We start from the raw sequence: 21,403 nt of genomic DNA, 5'->3' as shown, positions 1-21,403 counted from the left end.
TCATAGGTAAAATTGTCCGAATAGTCTCCATCTTGAACGATGGAACTCTTAGGAATTTGTTTAGGATCTTTAAGTCCAGGATTGGTCTGAAAGTTCCCTCTTTTTTGGGAACCACAAACCGATTTGAGTAAAACCCCTGTCCCTGTTCCGATCGTGGAACTGGATGGATTACTCCCATTAACAAGAGCTCTTGTACGCAGCGTAGAAACGCCTCTTTCTTTGTCTGGATTGTTGACAATCTTGACAGATGAAATCTCTCTCTTGGAGGAGAGTATTTGAAGTCCAGAAGGTATCCCTGAGATATTATCTCTAGCGCCCAGGGATCCTGAACATCTCTTGCCCAAGCCTGGGCGAAGAGAGAAAGTCTGCCCCCCACTAGATCCGATCCCGGATCGGGGGCCCTCAATTCATGCTGTTTTAGGGGCAGCAGCAGGTTTCCTAGTCTGCTTGCCCTTGTTCCAGGACTGGTTAGGTTTCCAGCCTTGTCTGTAGCGAGCAACAGCTCCTTCCTGTTTTGGTGCAGAGGAAGTTGATGCTGCTCCTGCTTTGAAATTACGAAAGGAACGAAAATTAGACTGTCTAGTCTTGGCTTTGTCCTGAGGCAGGGCATGGCCTTTACCTCCTGTAATGTCAGCGATAATCTCTTTCAACCCGGGCCCGAATAAGGTCTGCCCTTTGAAAGGTATATTAAGCAATTTAGACTTAGAAGTAACATCAGCTGACCAGGATTTTAGCCACAGCGCCCTGCGTGCCTGAATGGCGAATCCTGAATTTTTCGCCGTAAGTTTAGTAAGATGTACTACGGCCTCCGAAATGAATGAATTAGCTAGTTTAAGGACTCTAAGCCTGTCCGTAATGTCGTCCAGAGTAGCTGAACCAATGTTCTCTTCCAGAGACTCAATCCAGAATGCCGCTGCAGCCGTGATCGGCGCAATGCATGCAAGGGGTTGCAATATAAAACCTTGTTGAACAAACATTTTCTTAAGGTAACCCTCTAACTTTTTATCCATTGGATCTGAAAAAGCACAGCTATCCTCCACCGGGATAGTGGTACGCTTAGCTAAGGTAGAAACTGCTCCCTCCACCTTAGGGACCGTTTGCCATAAGTCCCTTGTGGTGGCGTCTATTGGAAACATTTTTCTAAATATCGGAGGGGGTGAGAACGGCACACCGGGTCTATCCCACTCCTTAGTAACAATTTCAGTAAGTCTCTTAGGTATAGGAAAATCCTCAGTACTCGTCGGTACCGCAAAATATTTATCCAACCTACACATTTTCTCTGGTATTGCAACTGTGTTACAATCATTCAGAGCCGCTAACACCTCCCCTAGTAATACACGGAGGTTTTCCAGTTTAAATTTAAAATTTGAAATATCTGAATCCAGTCTGTTTGGATCAGAACCGTCACCCACAGAATGAAGTTCTCCGTCCTCATGTTCTGCCACCTGTGACGCAGTGTCTGACATGGCCCTAATATTATCAGCGCACTCTGTTCTCACCCCAGAGTGATCACGCTTACCTCTTAGTTCTGGTAATTTAGCCAAAACCTCAGTCATAACAGTAGCCATATCCTGTAATGTGATTTGTAATGGCCGCCCAGATGTACTCGGCGCTACAATATCACGCACCTCCCTCTGAGCGGGAGATGTAGGTACTGACACGTGAGGCGAGTTAGTCGGCATAACTCTCCCCTCGTTGTTTGGTGAAATTTGTTCAATTTGTACAGATTGACTTTTATTTAAAGTAGCATCAATACAGTTAGTACATAAATTTCTATTGGGCTCCACTTTGGCATTGCAACAAATGACACAGGTATCATCCTCTGAATCAGACATGTTTAACACACTAGCAAATAAACTTGCAACTTGGAAATACAATTCAATTAGAATAATATTAAAATGTACTGTGCCTTTAAGAAGCACAGAAGATCTATGACAGTTGAAAATTAATAAATTGAAACAGTTATAGCCTCAATCCTTGTAAACAACACAACTTTAGCAAAGGTTTAATCCCATTAGCAAAGATAACAAATTCTGAAAGCAGGAAACAAATTACAGAATAAACGTTTTTTATCTCAGTCAAACTATAATTCTCACAGCTCTGCTGAGAGAAATTACCTCCCTCAAAATAAGTTTTGAAGACCCCTGAGCTCTGTAGAGATGAACCGGATCATGCAGGGAATACAATGAGTTGCTGACTGAAATATTTGATGCATAGAAAAAGCGCCAAAAAACGGCCCCTCCCCCTCACACACAGCAGTGAGGGAGAACAGAAACTGTCAGAAAAACAGATTAAGCAACTGCCAAGTGGAAAAATAGTGCCCAAACATTTATTCACACAGTACCTCAGCAAATGAAAACGATTTTACATTCCAGCAAAAACGTTAAACATAATCTCTAGTTATTAAACAGCTTTATGTATTTCTTACAGTGTAATTCTAGTGAAGTACCATTCCCCAGAATACTGAAGTGTAAAGTATACATACATGACATTATATCGGTATGGCAGGATTTTCTCATCAATTCCATTGTCAGAAAATAAAAACTGCTACATACCTCTATGCAGATTCATCTGCCCGCTGTCCCCTGATCTGAAGTTTACCTCACTCCTCAGATGGCCGAGAACAGCAATATGATCTTAACTACTCCGGCTAAAATCATAGCAAAACTCTGGTAGATTCTTCTTCAAACTCTGCCAGAGAGGTAATAACACACTCCGGTGCTATTTTAAAATAACAAACTTTTGATTGAAGATATAAAACTAAGTATAATCACCATAGTCCTCTCACACATCCTATCTAGTCGTTGGGTGCAAGAGAATGACTGGGAGTGACGTAGAGGGGAGGAGCTATATGCAGCTCTGCTGGGTGAATCCTCTTGCACTTCCTGTTGGGGAGGAGTAATATCCCAGAAGTAATGATGACCCGTGGACTGATCACACTTAACAGAAGAAACATAATTTATGTAAGAACTTACCTGATAAATTCATTTCTTTCATATTGGCAAGAGTCCATGAGCTAGTGACGTATGGGATATACAATCCTACCAGGAGGGGCAAAGTTTCCAAAACTTTGGAAATAATTGTGCTTTATACAAAAAATCATAACCACCATAAAAAGGGTGGGCCTCATGGACTCTTGCCAATATGAAAGAAATGAATTTATCAGGTAAGTTCTTAGACATAAATTATGTTTTCTTTCATGTAATTGGCAAGAGTCCATGAGCTAGTGACGTATGGGATAGCAATACCCAAGATGTGGAACTCCACGCAAGAGTCACTAGAGAGGGAGGGATAAAAATTCAAAACAGCCATTTTCCGCTGAAAAAATTAATCCACAACATAAAAAATAAGTTTATTCTCATAAATGAAAGAAAAAAAAACTTAAATCAAAAGCAGAAGAATCAAACTGAAACAGCTGCCTGAAGAACTTTTCTACCAAAAACTTCTTCTGAAGAAGCAAATACATCAAAACGGTAGAATCTAGTAAATGTATGCAAAGAGGACTAAGTTGCTGCTTTGCAAATCTGATCAACTGAAGCTTCATTCTTAAAGGCCCACGAAGTGGAGACTGATCTAGTAGAATGAGCTGTAATTCTCTGAGAAGGGGCCTGACCCGACTCCAAATAAGCTTGATGAATCAAAAGTTTCAACCAAGAAACCAAGGAAATAGCAGAAGCCTTCTGACCTTTCCTAGGACCAGAAAATAAAACAAATAGACTGGAAGCCTTCCTGAAATCTTTAGTAGCTTTCACATAATATTTCAAAGCTCTTACCACATCCAAAGAATGTAAGGATCTTTCCAAAGAATTCTTAGGATTAGGACACAAGGAAGGGACAACAATTTCTCGATTAATGTTGTTAGAATTCACAACCTTAGGTAAAAATTGAAAAGAAGTCCGCAAAACTGCCTTATCCTGATGAAAAATCAGAAAAGTAGACTCACAAGAAAGAGCAGATAGCTCAGAAACTCTTCTAGCAGAAGAGATAGCCAAAAGGAACAACACTTTCCAAGAAAGTAGTTTAATGTCCAAAGAATGCATAGGCTTAAATGGAGGAGCCTGTAAAGACTTCAGAACCAAATTAAGACTCCAAGGAGGAGAAATTGATTTAATGACAGGCTTAATATGAACTAAAGCCTGTACAAAACAGTGAATATCAGGAAGTATAGCAATCTTTCTGTGAAATAAAACAGAAAGAGCAGAGATTTGTCCCTTCAAGGAACTTACAGACAAACCCTTATCAAAACCATCCTGAAGAAACTGTAAAATTCTAGGAATTCTAAAAGAATGCCAAGAGAATTTATGAGAGGAACACCATGAAATGTAAGTCTTCCAAACTCTATAATAAAGCTTTCTAGAGACAGATTTACAAGCTTGTAACATAGTATTAATCACTGAGTCAGAGAAACCTCTATGACTTAGTACTAAGCGTTAAATTTCCATACCTTCAAATTTAATGATTTGAGATCCTGATGGAAAAACGGACCTTGAGACAGTAGGTCTGGCCTTAACGGAAGTGGCCAAGGCTGGCAACTGGACATCCGAACCAGATCCGCATACCAAAACCTGTGTGGCCATGCTGGAGCCACCAGCAACACAAATGATTGTTCCATAATGATTTTGGAGATCACTCTTGGAAGGAGAACTAAAGGCGGGAAAATGTAAGCAGGATGATAACACCAAGGAAGTGTCAGCGCATCCACTGCTTCCGCCTGAACATCCCTGGACAGGTATCTTGGAAGTTTCTTGTTTAGATGAGAGGCCATGAGATCTATCTCTGGAAGACCCCACATCTGAACAATCTGAGAAAACACATCTGGATGGAGAGACCACTCCCATGAATGTAAAGTCTGACGGCTGAGATAATCCGCCTCCCAATTGTCTACACCTGGGATATGCACCGCAGAGATTAGACAGGAACTGGATTCCGCTCAAGCAAGTATCCGAGATACTTCTTTCATAGCTTGGGGACTGTGAGTTCTAAAATATTTATTGATAATCTCGCCTCTTGAGATTTCCAAACCCCTTGTGCTGTCAGAGACCCCAAACAGCTCCCCAATCTGAAAGACTCGTATCTGTTGTGATCACAGTCCAGGTTGGCCGAACAAAAGAAACCCCTTGAACTAAATGATGGCGATCAATCCACCACGTCACAGAGTGTCGTACATTGGGAGTTAAGGATATTAATTGTGATATCTTTGTATAATCCCTGCACCATTGGTTCAGCATACAAAACTGTAGAGGTCTCATGTGAAAACGAGCAAAGGGGATCGCGTCCGATGCTGCAGTCATGAGACCTAAAACTTCCATGCACATAGCCACTGAAGGGAATGACTGAGACTGAAGGTACCGGCAGGCTGCAACCAATTTTAAACGTCTCTTGTCTGTTAGAGACAGAGACATGGACACTGAATCTACCTGGAAGCCTAAAAAGGTGACCCTTGTCTCAGGAATCAAGAAACTTTTTGGTAAATTGATCCTCCAACCATGTTTCCGAAGAAACAACACTAGTTGATTTGTGTGAGATTCTGCAGAACGTAAAGACTGAGCTAGTACCAAGATATCGTCCAAATAAGGAAACACTGCAATACCCTGTTCTCTGATTACAGAGAGTAGGGCACTTAGAACCTTTGAAAATATTCTTGGAGCTGTTGCTAGGCCAAATGGAAGAGCAACAAATTGGTAATGCTTGTCTAGAAAAGAGAATCTCAGAAACTGATAATGTTCTGGATGAATCGGAATATGAAGGTATGCATCCTGCAAGTCTATTGTGGACATATAATGTCCTTGCTGAACAAAAGGCAGCATAGTCCTTATAGTTACCATCTTGAAAGTTGGTACTCTTACATAACGATTCAAAATTTTCAGATCCAGAACTGGTCTGAATAAATTTTCCTTCTTTGGGACAATGAATAGATTTGAATAAAACCCCAAACCTTGTTCCTGAAAAGGAACTAGCAAGATTACCCCTGAAGACTCCAGGTCTGAAACACACTTCAGGAAAGCCTGAGCTTTTACTGGATTTGCTGGGTATACGTGAGAGACAAAATCTTCTCACAGGAGGTCTTACTCTGAATCCAATTCGATACCCTTGAGAGACAATGCTCTGAATCCATTGATTTTGGACAGAATCTATCCAAAGATCCTTGAAAAACCTTAATCTGCCCCCTACCAGCTGAGCTGGAATGAGGGCCGCACCTTCATGCGGACTTAGGGGCTGACTTTGGTTTCTTAAATGGCTTGGATTTATTCCAATTTGAGGAAGGCTTCCAATTGGAAACAGATTCCTTGGGGGAAGGATTAAGTTTTTGTTCCTTATTTTGACGAAAGGAACGAAAACGGTTAGAAGCCTTAGATTTGCCCTTAGGTTTTTTTATCCTGAGGCAGAAAAACTCCCTTTCCCCCAGTGACAGTTGAAATAATAGAATCCAACTGAGAACCAAATAAATTATTACCTTGGAAAGAAAGAGAGAGTAATCTAGATTTAGATGTCATATCAGCATTCCAAGATTTAAGCCACAAAGCTCTTCTAGCTAATATAGCTAAAGACATGGATCTAACATCAATTTTGATCATATCAAACATGGCATCACAAATAAAATGATTAGCATATTGCAGTAAGCGAATAATGCTAGATATGTCAGAATCCAATTCTTGTTGCGATAAAATCTGTAACCAGAAAGTTGATGCAACCGCAACATCAGCCAAAGAAATTGCAGGTCTGAAAAGATGACCTGAATATAAATAGGCCTTCCTTAGATAAGATTCAAGCTTCCTATCTAAGGATCCTTAAAGGAAGTGCTATCTTCCATAGGAATAGTGGTACGTTTAGCAAGAGTAGAAATAGCCCCACCAACTTTGGGGATTTTTTCCCAAAAAACTCTATAGAATTTGCTGGTAAAGGATACAATTTTTTAAACCTTGAAGAAGAAATAAAAGAAGTACCTGGCTTATTCCATTCCTTAGAAATCATATCAGAAATAGCCTCAGGAATAGGAAAAACCCCTGGAGAAACCACAGGAGGTTTAAAAACAGCATTTAAACGTTTATTAGACTGAACGTCAAGAGGACTGGTTACCTTAATATCCAAAGTAATTAACACTTCTTTTAATAAAGAATGCATATACTCTATTTTAAATAAATAAGTAGATTTGTCAGTGTCAATGTCTGAGGAAGGATCTTCTGTATCAGATAGATCCTCATCAGAAGAGGATAAATTATTATGTTGTTGGTCATTTGAAATTTCATCAACAATGAAAAGTTTTAAAAGTTTAAAAAAGTTTTTACGTTTATTAGAAGGTGGAAATGCAGACAAAGCCTTCTGGATAGAATCAGAAACAAATTCTTTAAAATTCATAGGTATATCATGTACATTAGAAGTTGAAGGAACTGCAACTGGAAATGTACTATTATTGATGGACACACTATCTGCATGTAAAAGTTTATCATGACAACTATTACAAATGACATTCGGCAAAATAATTTCCACAATCTTACAACAAATGCACTTAGCTTTGGTAGAACCGATGTCAGGCAGCAATGTTCAAGCAGAAATTTCTGAGGCAGGATCAGATTGAGACATCTTGCAAAATGTAAAAGAAAAAACAACATATAAAGCAAAATTATTAATTTCCTTATATGACAGTTTCAGGAATAGAAAAAATGCCAATAGCATAGCCCTCTGATAGAGAAAAAGGCAAGAGGCAAACATCAATGGGGTACTGAAATAATGAAAAAGTTTGGCGCCAAGTATGAGGCACAACGTAACTGAAAACTTTTTTGGCGCCAATAATAACAGTAAAAGACACAATAGCGTCACTAATGACGCAACCATGTGTAAGGCTTCGGCGTCAAGTATGACGCCGGAAATGACGAAGTTGCGTCAGACGTATTTTTCGCGCCAAAAGAATTCTCGAGCCAAGAATGACGCAATAAAGTTTAGCATTTGACGCACCCGCGGGCCTAATACCGCCCGCAATTTGCAAGAAGTAGTTAATTGAAAAAAAGACTAAACCCCAGGTAAGAAAAAAAATTCTTAAAAAAGTGTTTATATTCCCCAAATATAAAACTGACCGTCTGCAGAAGGAAATGCATGAACCTGACTCATGGCAAATATAAGTACAATACTGTACATATATTTAGAACTTTATATAAATGCATAAAGTGCCAAACCATAGCTGAGGTGTCTTAAGTAATAAAAAACATACTTACCAAAAGACACCCATCCACATATAGCAGATAACCAAACCAGTACTGAAACAGTTATCAGTAGAGGTAATGGTAAATTGAGAGTATATCGTCGATCTGAAAAGGGAGGTAGGAGATGAATCTCTACGACCGATAACAGGGAACCTATGAAATAGACCCCCGTTAGGGAAATCATCGTATTCAATAAGTGATACTCCCTTCACGTCCCTTTGACATTCGCTGTACTCAGAGGAATCGGGCTTCAACAATGCTGAGAAGCGCATATCAACGTAGAAATCTTAGCACAAACTTACTTCACCACCTCCATAGGAGGCAAAGTTTGTAAAACTGAATTGTGGGTGTGGTGAGGGGTGTATTTATAGGCATTTTGAGGTTTGGGAAACTTTGCCCCTCCTGGTAGGATTGTATATCCCATACGTCACTAACTCATGGACTCTTGCCAATTACATGAAAGAAAGCTCCCTTTCCACCTGTTACCATGGAAATGATTCCAGCCAGACCAGGACCAAATAAAGGCTTACCCTTAAATGGAAGAGACAGAAGTTTAGACTTGGATACCACATCAGCAGACCAAGACTTTAGCCACAGGGCTCTGTGAGATAAAACGGCAAAGCTAGAAATCTTTGCACCCAAACAGACTACTTGCATGCTGGCATCACAGAAAGGTATTAGCCAGCTTTAAAGACTTGATCCCGTCTTGGATCTCCTCTATAGTAGTCTCCTCCGAAATCAGATCAGACAAGGAGCCGCACCAATATGAGGCTGCACTAGCAACTGTCGCAATACTAGCAACAGCTTGCCATTGTAGACACTGGTGAAGAAACATCTTAAAGGGACAGTCTAGTCCAAAATAAAAACTTTCATGATTCAGATAGAGAATGCAATTTTAAACAATTTTCCAATTTACTTTTATCACCAATTTTGCTTTGTTCTCTTGGTATTCTTAGTTGAAAGCTAAACCTAGGAGGTTCATATGCTAATTTCTAAGCTTTTGCAGTACGCCTCTTCTCAGGGCATTTTGAGAGTTTTTCACCACTAGAGGGTGTTAGTTCACGTTTATCATATAGATAACACTGTGCTCAAGCACGTGGAGTTCCAGTGAGCAAGCTCCGATTGGCTAAAATGGATGTCTGTCAAAAGAACTGAAATAAGGGGGCAGTTTGCAAAGGCTGAGATACAAGGTAATCACAGAGGTAAAAAAGAAAATGTATGCTTACCTGATAAATTTGTTTCTTTTTAGACACAATGAGCCCACGAATTTCATCCTTACTTGTGGGATTACGCCTCCTGGTCAGCAGGAGGAGGCAAAGAGCACCACAGCAGATCTGTATATATAGCTCCTCCTCTCCCCCCCCACTCCAGTCATTCGACCGAAGTTAGGAAGAGAAAGGAAAAGCCAAGGTGCAGAGGTGTCTGAAGTTTACAAAAATTAATAACCTGTCTCATAGAACAGGGCAGGCCGTGGACTCATCGTGTCTAAAAAGAAACAAATTTATCAGGTAAGCATAAATTTTCTTTTCTTTTAAAGACACGATGAGTCCACGGATTTCATCCTTACTTGTAGGATACAATACCAAAGCTAAAGTACACGGATGATAAGGGAGGGACAAGACAGGGAACCTAAACGGAAGGCACCACTGCTTGAAGAACCCTTCTCCCAAAAACAGCCTCAGCCGAAACAAAGGTATCAAATTTGAAAAATTTAGAAAAAGTGTGAAGAGAGGACCAAGTTGCAGCCTTGCAAATCTGTTCAACAGAAGCATAATTTTTGAATGTCCATCAAGAAGCAACAGCCCTGGTGGAATGAGCTGTAACTCTTTCAGGAGGCTGCTGTCCAGCAGTCTCATTGCTTCTAAGAACAGCCTTACCGGGAACAAACATTGACGCCACACTAAAACTCCGCCCATTGTGGGCATAAACAAACACCATCTCCCGGTTGCCATTAAAGTCTTACACAGAAAGCGCCGGGAGGGAAACCCACAACAGACTGTTTTAGCCTCACTACGCACAATGCAATGGTTAGCCGTCAGCCATGTAAACCTTTAAACCCTGTGGCAGCCGTTAGCAATCTGTAATGTACAGAACAGCAGTCAGTCCCAGATATGTCATATACATGTGTAAAACACCACACAGTAAGATTGCATTATTAGCTCACATAGCAGTGAGTCCAACTGTCCAAGGTGCCCCCTAAACCATCTAAGAGGATTGACCCCAAATTGAATGAGGAATAAATAAAAATAAAGTGCCTAACTTGTTTCTGAGATTGTTTCCACTCCCCAGAAATAAAGTCAGCACTTACCTCATTTTCTGCTGGATAGTAAGGCAGTTTAAGGTGTAAGAAGTCCTCTCCCTCCCATGGACCTGTAATATAACGAAAATTCGGAGTAAATATCCCTCAGGATTTCTTGATAAGGGCAGCATTCAATATATAGGAGGCGTAGTGAGAATTATGTCCCACAAGTTCCCATTGCTCTAAAGCCACCAAATGCTCTACTGTAGAGACTGATATGGACTACGGCTACACCCTAGAACAAAGCAGCACTCTCTGGCACTACTTCAAAAATAAAAAACTCTTGATTGAAGAATCTATACTAACACCTCACTTTACCTCTTCCTATCACTAACGTAGGCAAAGAGAATGACTGGAGTGGGAGGGAGGGGAGAAGCTATATATATACAGCTCTGCTGTGGTGATCTTTGCCTCCTCCTGCTGACAAGGAGGCGCAATCCCACAAGGATGAAATCCGTGGACTCATTGTGTCTTTAAAAAGAAAGTGTGTTTATATAACTGTGTTGGTAATGCAAAACTAGGGAATGGGTAATAAAGGGATTATCTATATTTTCAACAATAAAAATTCTGGTGTAGACTGTCCCTTTAAGTAACCTTCCAGTTTCCTATTCATAGTTCCTTAAAGGAGGTACTATCCTCTAGAGGAATAGTGGTTCTTTTAGCTAAAGTGGATATAGCGCCCTCTACTTTAGGAACAGTGCGCCAAAGATCTCGCACAGATTCAGCAACAGGAAACATCTTTTTAAAAATAGGAGACGGGAAAAAAGGAACACCTGGCTTCTCCCATTCCTGAGATATAATGTCAGACATGCAATCTGGAACAGGAAATACTTCCACAGATTTGGGTTTGACATCAAAGACTCTAATGAGTTTATTAGCCTTTTCCTTCTTAATATAAGGAGAGTCTATGGCTTCATTCCTTACTGTTGGGAAATACTGAACCTGGCCACTAGGAGGAGGCAAAGACACCTCAGCCAAAGACTTAAATACCTCTCCCACTTCCCCCATCCCTTCTTTGCCTTTCGTCACAGGAGGATGGCAGAGAAGTGTCAGAAGATTTTGGAGTTGTTCCTCAGGAGGGATATATGCTTTTTGATAGGGAACTGGAGTTTTAAGTAGTCTTGTCAGCCTCTCAGTGAGAGCATTGACGAAAGATAGAGTCTGCAGATGCAGGGAGAGTCTTTCTGCAAACCCATCCAGACTGCCTGCTAACACCTCCTTAAGGAACCAGTGTTGACGAGTTTCACTGTCTGCGGTCTTCACTCAAGTCCATGTCAGGAGCGATGCTACAAGACCGTCACACTTGAGAGGTTGTGTTTCTGTTCCACAGCACGGATTCTGGTAAGATAGTTTCAATATTTACTTATGTTGAAATTGCTGAAGACAGGGTCACAGCGTTTTATAGAATCATGGGTTAATATCTCCTGAGGGAGGTTATTGAACAGCCGGGATTAATCAAATGTGTTACTTTGATTTTATGCGGCTTTATGTGCGAGATTTATTTTTGGGCTCATAGACTTATGCGTTAACGGAACATACAGGTGTTTACTTTCACTTTGAACGCTGCGCAGCTTGAAGCTTGACACGCTTTTTCTCATAGCAGGAGCAGTCCTGCCATGCGTACCACTTGACCAGGTGTGGTAACACTTTCTCTCGTTTTCTCTTTCCTGACCGAACTAGCCGTCTGAGAGGTCGCTTCTTCTATGGTTGTCTGGGTCTAGGAGGTGGTGAGTCCCCCAGTCATTGGGGGTATAAAGGTGCCGTTTTTGTGAGAAATAAAAAGTTAATGTATTTGTATCCAACTGTTAGCGCAAGCTATGGAGGATCCTGATAGGCTTGAGGGTACTCCCTCTATTACTAATATCTGTCTATATTGTGAGGAGGCCTTGGTGTGCCCGGCCTCTCAACTATGTTCCGTATGCATCAACAATGTTATTATGTCTAAGAAGGTTAACCCCTTTAGTACTACTAAGCCGTTCACCTCTAAGGACTCGCCGTCCTGTGAGGTGCATACCCATCAGTCATCTCCATTGTCACATGCAGCATCCCGTAGCACGCCTGATCCTCCATCTAGAGGGAGCCTTTTACCATCAGACTTTATCGCACAGTTAAAGATGGCAGTGTCTGAGGCCCTTAGGGGTTTACCTTGCCCTGCTAAGCGCAAGCGAAAGGTTAAACATAGATCTCTGGTCCAGAGGACATCCAGTGATTTACTTGATATGTCTGCCTTTCAAGTATCCCAGGATAGGTCACAATCTGAGTCTTCAGAGGGTAAACTTTCTGGATCGGAGTCTGCTACCTCTAGGCCTCTGGCTGTGGAGGAGCCAGCCTTTAGATTTAAAATTAAACACACGTTCTGTCGACATTAGAGGTTCCAGAGGAGAAGTTGTCTGGTGAACCTTTGTTTCCTAAATTAGTGAGTGTACGAGGACAGGGTAGCACCACTAACTTTTCCTGTACCTGTAAAAATGGCGAACATTATTACGAATGAATGGGATAGAATTGGATCTTCCTTTTCCCCATCTTCTGCCTTTAAAACAAATATTCCCGGTCCTGGAGTCTCAGCTGGAGTTGTGGGGTTCCGTCCCTAAGGTGGATGGCGCTATCTCCACGTTAGCTAAGCGTACTACTATCCCTCTTGAGGATAGTTAGTCTTTCAGAGCGCCGATGGATAAGAAGATGGAAACTTCTCTGAAAAATGTTTCGGCATACAGGATATTTATTTCAACCAGCAGCAGCTGTCGCTTCGATTTCTGGAGCTGCGGCATACTGGTGCGACTCCCTAGCGGATTTGATCGAGGTGGATGGTCCCCTTGATGTTATCCAAGAAAGAATTAAGGCTTTGAGAATTGCTAATTCTTTTATCTGTGATGCAAACATGCAGATTATTCGCATGAATGCTAAGATCTCTGGTTACTCAGTGCAGACACAGCAGGCGCTCTGGCTGAAGTCCTGGTCTGCGGACATGACTTCTAAGTCTAGACTTATTTCCTTCCCCTTTAAGGGAAACATTTAATTTGGTCCAGGCCTGGATTATTTCCACGGTTACAGGGGGCAAGGGTGCCTTCCTACTGCAGGATAAAAAGAACAAATCTAAAGGACAAGGATCTAATTTTCGTTCTGAAAAGTCCCAACGTCAGCAGTCCTTCTCTAAGCCCAAACAAAAAAAAGAACACTTGGAAGCCGGCTCAATCCTGGAATAAATCCAAGCAGAACAAGAAGCCTGCCGAGAACAAGTCGGCATGAAGGGGCGGCCCCCGATCCAGAGCTGGATCGTGTAGGGGACAGACTGACGCTGTTTTCAGACGCTTGATCCAGGGACGTGCAGGATCTGTGGGTCCTGGAGGTCATAGCTCAGGGATACAAGATAGGTTTCAAATCTCATCCACCCAAGGGCAGATTTCTCCTCTCAAGCCTGTCTTTAAAACCAGAAAAGGAGTGCGTGCGGGATCTGTCCTTCTTAGGGGTCATTGTCCCGGTTCCTATCGCAGAAAGAGGTTTGGGATACTACTCAAACCTGCTTGTGGTCCCAAAGAAGGAGGGAACTTTCCGCCCGATTCTGGACCTAAAGTGCTTAAACAAGTTTCTAAATGTCCCGTCGTTCAAGATGGAGACAATAAGGTCTATTCTTCTTCTAGTTCAGGAAGGACAGTTCATGAACACTATATATCTGAAGGATGCCTACCGTCACGTTCCAATCCACAGGGACCACTTCCAGTTCCTAAGGTTTGCGTTCCTGGATCAGCACTTCTAGTTCATTGCACTTCTGTGTGGTCTAGCTACGGCCCCAAGAATCTTTACAAATGTTCTATGGGCTTTCCTGGCCGTCGCCAGAACCCAAGGTTTTGCAGTTGCTCCCTACTTGGACATTATTCGGGTTCAAGCACCATCCTTTCGTCTAGCGGCGGACCATTCGGTATCTCTTCTCTCACTTCTTCGATCACACGGATGGAAGATAAACTTAGAGAAGAGTTCTCTAATTCCAAGCACCAGGGTAGAATTCCTGGGTACTATAATAGATTTAATATCCATGAGGATATTTCTCACCGACCAGAGACAGTGCAAGCTAGCTTCGGCATGTCTTGCCCTCCGGACCTCCTTAAGGCCATCTGTGGCTCAGTGTATGGAGGTAATTGGTCTCATGGTGTCCAGCATGGACATAATTCCCTTTGCCAGGTTCTGTCTCAGACCATTACAGCTGTGCATGCTGAGACAGTGGAATGGCGATTATTTGGATCTGTCTCAACAGATTTCCATGGAGAGCCGGTCGAGAGAATTGCTCTTGGTGGCTCTGTCCTGAGGGACATCCTTTCTATGACCATCCTGGGAGATTGTGACTACGGATGAGAGCCTCTCAGGATGGGGAGCTATTTGGGGTGACAGGAAGGCACAAGGCCTGTGGTCTCAGGAGGAACGATCCCTCCTGATAAACATTCTGGAACTTCGAGCAATCTACAATGCTCTGAAGGCTTGGTCTCTTCTGGGTTCATCCCGGTTTATCAGATTCCAATCAGACAATATAACCTCGATGGCCAACATCAACCATCAGTGGGGAACGAGAAGCTCTCTAGCGATGAGGGAAGTATCTCGGATTCTGGAGTGGGCGAAGGCCCACGGCTGTTCGCTGTCAGCGATCCACATTCGGGGTGCGGACAACTGGTAAGCGGATTTTCTCTGCAGACCATACTTTCATCCGGGGTAATGGTCTCTCCATCCCAAAGTGTTTGCGGAGTTATGCTACATGTGGGGGACGCCGGAGATCTCATGGCGTCTTGCCTCAATACCAAACTACCCAGATATGGGTCAAGGTCCAGGGATCTTCAGGCAGATAGATGTGTTAGCTGTGCCTTGGAGGTTCAATCTAATCTACCTTTTCTCGCCATTAACACTTCTGCCTCGGGTAGTGTCCCGCAACAAGCAGGCGTCAGTAATACTGATTGCTCCATCGTGGCCACGAAGAACGTGGTGAGGATGTCATCTTTTCCTGCATGGAAGTTACCTTGTCGCAGGGATCTGCAGGAACAGGGTCCTTTTGTTCATCAAAATCTAGATTCTCTGAGGCTGACTGCGTAGAGACTAAACGCTTAGTCCTTGCCAAGAGAGGTTTTTCTGAGGAGGTTATCGATACTCTCATTCAAGCTCGTAAGCCGGTTACTCGTCGCATCTATCATAAGGTGTGGAGAACCTACTTATTCTGGTGTGAAAAGCGTGGATTTCCTTGGCATAAAGTTAAGGTTGTCAGGATTCTGTTTCTCCAGGATGGTCTGGAGAAGGGTCTTTCGGCCAGTTCCCTGAGGGGACAGATTTTGGCCTGGTCTGTTTTACTGCACAAGAGGCTCTCTGAGATTCCAGATGTTCAGTCTTTTGTTAAGGCTCTGATTAGGATCAAACCTGTGTTCAGATTTTCGGATTCCCCTTGGAGTCTGAATCTGGTTCTTAAAGTTTTGCAAAGGGCTCCGTTTGAGCCTATGCATGAAATTAATATTAAGTTGTTGTCCTGGAAAGTTCTTTTTCTACTGGCCATTGCTTCAGCATGCAGAGTATCTGAAATTGCCACCTTGCAATGTTAGCCTCCTTATCTGATGTTCCATTCGGATAAAACTGTCCTATGTACTAAGTTAGGGTTTCTCTCTAAAGTCGTGTCAGACCGCAACATCAATCAAGAGATTGTGGTCCCTACTTTGTGTCCTAATACTCCTTCTTCAAAGGAATGTTTACTTTATAATTTGGACATGGTTCGTGCGTTTAAGTTTTATCTTCATGCTACAACGGATTTTAGTCAAACTTTTTCCTTGTTTGTGGCATTTTCTGGGAAGCGTAAGGGTCAGAAGGTCTCTTTCAACTTCCTTATGTTTTTGGTTGAGGAGACTTATCCGCTTAGCTTATGAAACAGCGGGACTTAAACCTCCTCAGAGAATTACAGCCCATTCTACTAGAGAAGTGCTTCCTCTTAAGCTTTTAAGAACGAGGCCTCTATGGATCAGATTTGTAAGGCGGCTACCTGGTCCTCCTTACACACTTTTTCTAAATTTTACAAGTTTGATGTTTTTGCTTAAGCTGAAGCAGCCTTCGGGAGAAAGATTTTGCAGGCTGTGGTGCCCTCAGATTAGGGTCCGCCTCCCGTTATCATTCAGTTTTCTTACCAACAGTAAGGAATGAAGCCGTGGACTCTCCTTATATTAATTAGGAAAACATACATTATGCTTATAAGATAATTTAATTTCCGTCTGTATAAGGAGAGTTCACGGCTCCCGCCCGTGTTTCTCCGATGGGTGACCCCTTAAATTATGTTTTCTTCTTCTGTCACCTTTTATAGCGATATTCCTCCTACTGTTCCTTGTTCCCTCGGCAGAATGACTGGGGGATGGGGGAAGTGAGATATTTAAGCCTTTCAGTATTTCCCAACAGTAAGGAATGAAGCCGTGGACTCTCCTTATACAGAAGTAAATCGAATGATCTGGTAAGCATAACTTATGTTTTTAGGAGTTTCTGCAACTGTGGTTTCAGAATCCTCCAAAGTAGATAGAACCTCTTTCAAAAGTAAACGGAGGTGCTCAAGCTTAAATCTAAAATTCCCCTCCTCTAAATCCGCTGTTCTAGCTACAGCAGATTCAGAAAGGGTGTCTTTATCTTTTGGAAGTAACATCGTATTTAAACATGTTGAACAAAATTGCACAGGAGGTATAACGCAATATAGACATTAATCAAAATTTAAAGATACATTTTTGTCAGAATCCATAATCCTGAAGGCTATTGATTCAGCGTTAAAATAAAAAGCAACTAAAAAAAAAACAATAATATGCAGGGATCTCAAAAAACAGGACAGGCACCACTAAAACCCCAGCTCTGCTGAGGAGACTCACCACTCTGTGACCAGAGATCGAAATCCCAACTAGCAAAAATGAACATCCTGATCTTGCACAATAAACAGTCTATAGCCACTACACAAGAGTATTTTTATTACTCTGCGGACAAAACAAGTGAAATCTGACTCTCCAGAGACCTCAGCAAGTCCTACTCGATTGCTGAGACATACAGAAGCGCTCTGTAACTAACCGCTCAGCGGAAGTAAGGCAGAGCGGTCACGTGATCGCAACTAAGTGCGACAGAGGGGAATGCAAAAGCATGCAAAGCTATAGCGCTGCAATACCCAAAACAAACAGTCCGTTCCTATCACTTCTAAAAGTGACAGAGAAGTCTATATAGGGGTAGCATAAATGTTGGAAGGGAAGCAAGGACTACTTCGCCGTCTTCCAACTGTTAAACAGCCACCATAACTCTTACTAAAGAGGATTACATAGACACAGCATAGCTCCAATCCTTGCTTGCAGGGAAACTACCCATAAAAGGATTAAATACCTTCAAACACCATCTTCGCACATCCTCCTGATGGACAGGGCAAAAAATGACTGGGGGATTGGGGGAAGATACTTGAAGCTTTGCTGGGGTGTTCTTTGCCCCCTCCTGGTGGCCAGGAGTTGAATTCCCACGAGTAGAATGGATTTGTGGACTCTCCATGCAATTGGAAAGAAATATAGTTATTGCGGTGTCTGAATGCAAATAAATTACTTATAATTGGAAGGTGCAAAGCATAAAATGCTTAAAAAAAAATTCATGAAATAATTGTGAATCAAGAATAGATGTGAATTAAATGTGTGAATTGTATCATTTAAAAAATGGGAGAAAAATGTTAAGTACCTAGTTTAAGACATGATGTGCATAAATAACATTTCATAAAGTAAAAATGATAATTTTAAATAAGTGCATTTTGTGCATAAAAGGTTAAGTGCTAGATAAAAAAATTAAATGAATGACTTGTGTAAAAAAGTGCAGAGACCAAACTGAATACATTGACATTTTCTAGGGTAAAAATTTAAATTTTAAATAAGTACACAGTTTGGTGTATGTGGGATTAAGTGCTTGATTAGGAATAAAATGTGTGAATTGTGTCATTAAATTTTTTTGGGGAGAAATATTATTGTAATTGATGTCAATATCCAAATATATCAGTGATAGATGTTGTATTTTGTACATGTTGGCAGATACCACATGGATACATGCCCTGAATAACTTATTTTTGGTCTGTGTATATAGTGACTGCACCAATTGGTCTTAAATATTGGATAGTCTTTTGTATCCTACTGATACCTTGTTACCTACTTCTTTGATTAGTGTTTGATCATTTTGAAGGATATTATAATTTTTATTAACTAATCACTTTATGTATTTGAGGACAGTAAGTGGTAATAAATCTTGGTTCATCGGAATTGTATTTGCACTTTTTTTCTGATGGTCGTAGTAGTTCAGATCTATCTTTTGCTAAAGCTTTATATTTGGCTGATTTTATCACTCTTTTAATGTATCCACGTTCTGATAACTTCTTGTAAGTATATTTCAGTTGATGAGCACTTCCTTCATAATCTTATAAATTCTCCATATGGTATATGTAATAGTGTATTACTCACAGAATCTTTTCTGTATATTTTTGTATTTAGCATCCCTGCTTCATTTCTTTCTATAGATAAATCTAAGAAATTGATTGTTTTCTTGCTTGTAAGACAAGTTTGAGGTTTAATTCATTAGTATTTAGTATTTGAAAGAATTTAATTCAATATCGGTTCCTTCCCAAATAAACATATCATCGTCAATGTATCTTATCCATAGAGGGATAAGATTATTATATTTGTCATGTTCATCACAAAATACTTTTTTTGTTCCCAATATCCAAGGAACAGATTGGCATAAGTAGGGGCACACGCTGTGCCCATGGTTGTTCCTTGTATTTTCTAACAGAATTTATCTTTAAATGTAAACTAATTATGAGTTTAGACAGATTCTAAATGCAAAATAAATGTATTGTTTTTCATTTTCATTAAGATTAGTTAATAAGAAATACTGTATTGTTTTTAAACCATATGCATGTTTAATGCTAATACATAGCGATTCAACATCCGCTGTAACTAGCCAAAGTTTATTTAGTTATATATACATCATTTATTCTTTGCAATATCTCTGTAGTGCCTGACATATGAAGGTAAAGTATACAAATATTCTCTCAATCTTTGATCTCCACATCTACTGGTCATTTCAGTGAGACTATCATTTCTAGAGACAATAGATCTCCCAGGAGGCCGTTTGCTATTTTTGTGTAATTTGGGTAGGAATTAAATTGTAGGTGGTTTGGGATTAATTGCATACAAATATTTTTTCTCTGAGTTGGAGATTATTTAATCCTCACAAACTCTAGTTATTAATCTGTTATAGATTTCTTTATATCCATTTGTAGGTTTACCAAACAGTTTTATTTTATAACAAGTTGTATTATCAAATTGTTTATTAGCTTCTGCTAAATACATTTGTCTCGGCCATAGAAACAAATTATGCTTACCTGATAATTTCATTTCTATCTGTATGAGGAGAGTCCACGGCTTCATTCCTTACTTGTGGGAATACAGAACCTGGCAACCAGGAGGAGGCAAAGAGACCCCAGCCAAAGGCCTAAATACCTCCTCCACTCCCCTCATCCCCCAGTCATTCTGCCGAGGGAACAAGGAACAGTAGGAGAAATAACATAATTTATGCTTACCTGATAAATTCCTTTCTTCTGTAGTGTGATCAGTCCACGGGTCATCATTACTTCTGGGATATTACTCCTCCCCAACAGGAAGTGCAAGAGGATTCACCCAGCAGAGCTGCATATAGCTCCTCCCCTCTACGTCACCCCCAGTCATTCGACCAAGGACCAACGAGAAAGGAAAAGCCAAGGGTGAAGTGGTGACTGGAGTATAAATTAAAAAATATTTACCTGCCTTAAAAACAGGGCGGGCCGTGGACTGATCACACTACAGAAGAAAGGAATTTATCAGGTAAGCATAAATTATGTTTTCTTCTGTTAAGTGTGATCAGTCCACGGGTCATCATTACTTCTGGGATACCAATACCAAAGCAAAAGTACACGGATGACGGGAGGGATAGGCAGGCTCTTTATACAGAAGGAACCACTGCCTGAAGAACCTCTCTCCCAAAAATAGCCTCCGATGAAGCAAAAGTGTCAAATTTGTAAAATTTGGAAAAAGTATGAAGCGAAGACCAAGTTGCAGCCTTGCAAATCTGTTCAACAGAGGCCTCATTCTTGAAGGCCCAAGTGGAAGCCACAGCTCTAGTAGAATGAGCTGTAATTCTTTCAGGAGGCTGCTGTCCAGCAGTCTCATAAGCTAAACGAATTATGCTACGAAGCCAAAAAGAAAGAGAGGTAGCGGAAGCTTTTTGACCTCTCCTCTGCCCAGAGTAAATGACAAACAGAGAAGACGTTTGTCGAAATTCCTTAGTTGCCTGTAAGTAAAATTTTAGAGCACGGACTACATCCAGGTTGTGCAGTAGACGTTCCTTCTTCGAAGAAGGATTTGGGCATAAAGAAGGAACAACAATCTCTTGATTGATATTCCTGTTAGTAACTACCTTAGGTAAGAACCCAGGTTTAGTACGCAGGACTACCTTATCCGAATGAAAAATCAAATAAGGAGAATCACAATGTAAGGCTGATAATTCAGAGACTCTTCGAGCCGAGGAAATAGCCATTAAAAATAGAACTTTCCAAGATAACAACTTTATATCAATGGAATGAAGGGGTTCAAACGGAACGCCCTGTAAAACATTAAGAACAAGGTTTAAACTCCATGGTGGAGCAACAGTTTTAAACACAGGCTTAATCCTGGCCAAAGCCTGACAAAAAGCCTGGACGTCAGGAACTTCTGACAGACGTTTGTGTAACAGAATGGACAGAGCTGAGATCTGTCCCTTTAATGAACTAGCAGATAAACCCTTTTCTAAACCTTCTTGTAGAAAAGACAATATCCTAGGAATCCTAACCTTACTCCAAGAGTAACCTTTGGATTCACACCAATAT

The 21,403-nt window shown here is 41.1% G+C and overlaps 1 protein-coding gene across 1 annotated transcript in view; it reads right to left on the bottom strand.

The window, feature by feature from the left end:
* The window catches only part of ATAD5 (ATPase family AAA domain containing 5), a 507,256-nt gene that overhangs the window by 73,116 nt on the left and 412,737 nt on the right, over positions 1–21,403 (bottom strand). The window contains exon 18 of the mRNA XM_053721398.1: positions 10,507–10,568. Coding sequence (XP_053577373.1) covers positions 10,507–10,568 — 62 coding nt within the window. The remainder of the gene's footprint in view (positions 1–10,506; positions 10,569–21,403) is intronic.

Source organism: Bombina bombina, chromosome 1 (assembly GCF_027579735.1).
Source record: "Bombina bombina isolate aBomBom1 chromosome 1, aBomBom1.pri, whole genome shotgun sequence".
NCBI lineage: Eukaryota > Metazoa > Chordata > Amphibia > Anura > Bombinatoridae > Bombina > Bombina bombina.
This window is presented reverse-complemented; position numbering and strand designations above follow the sequence as displayed.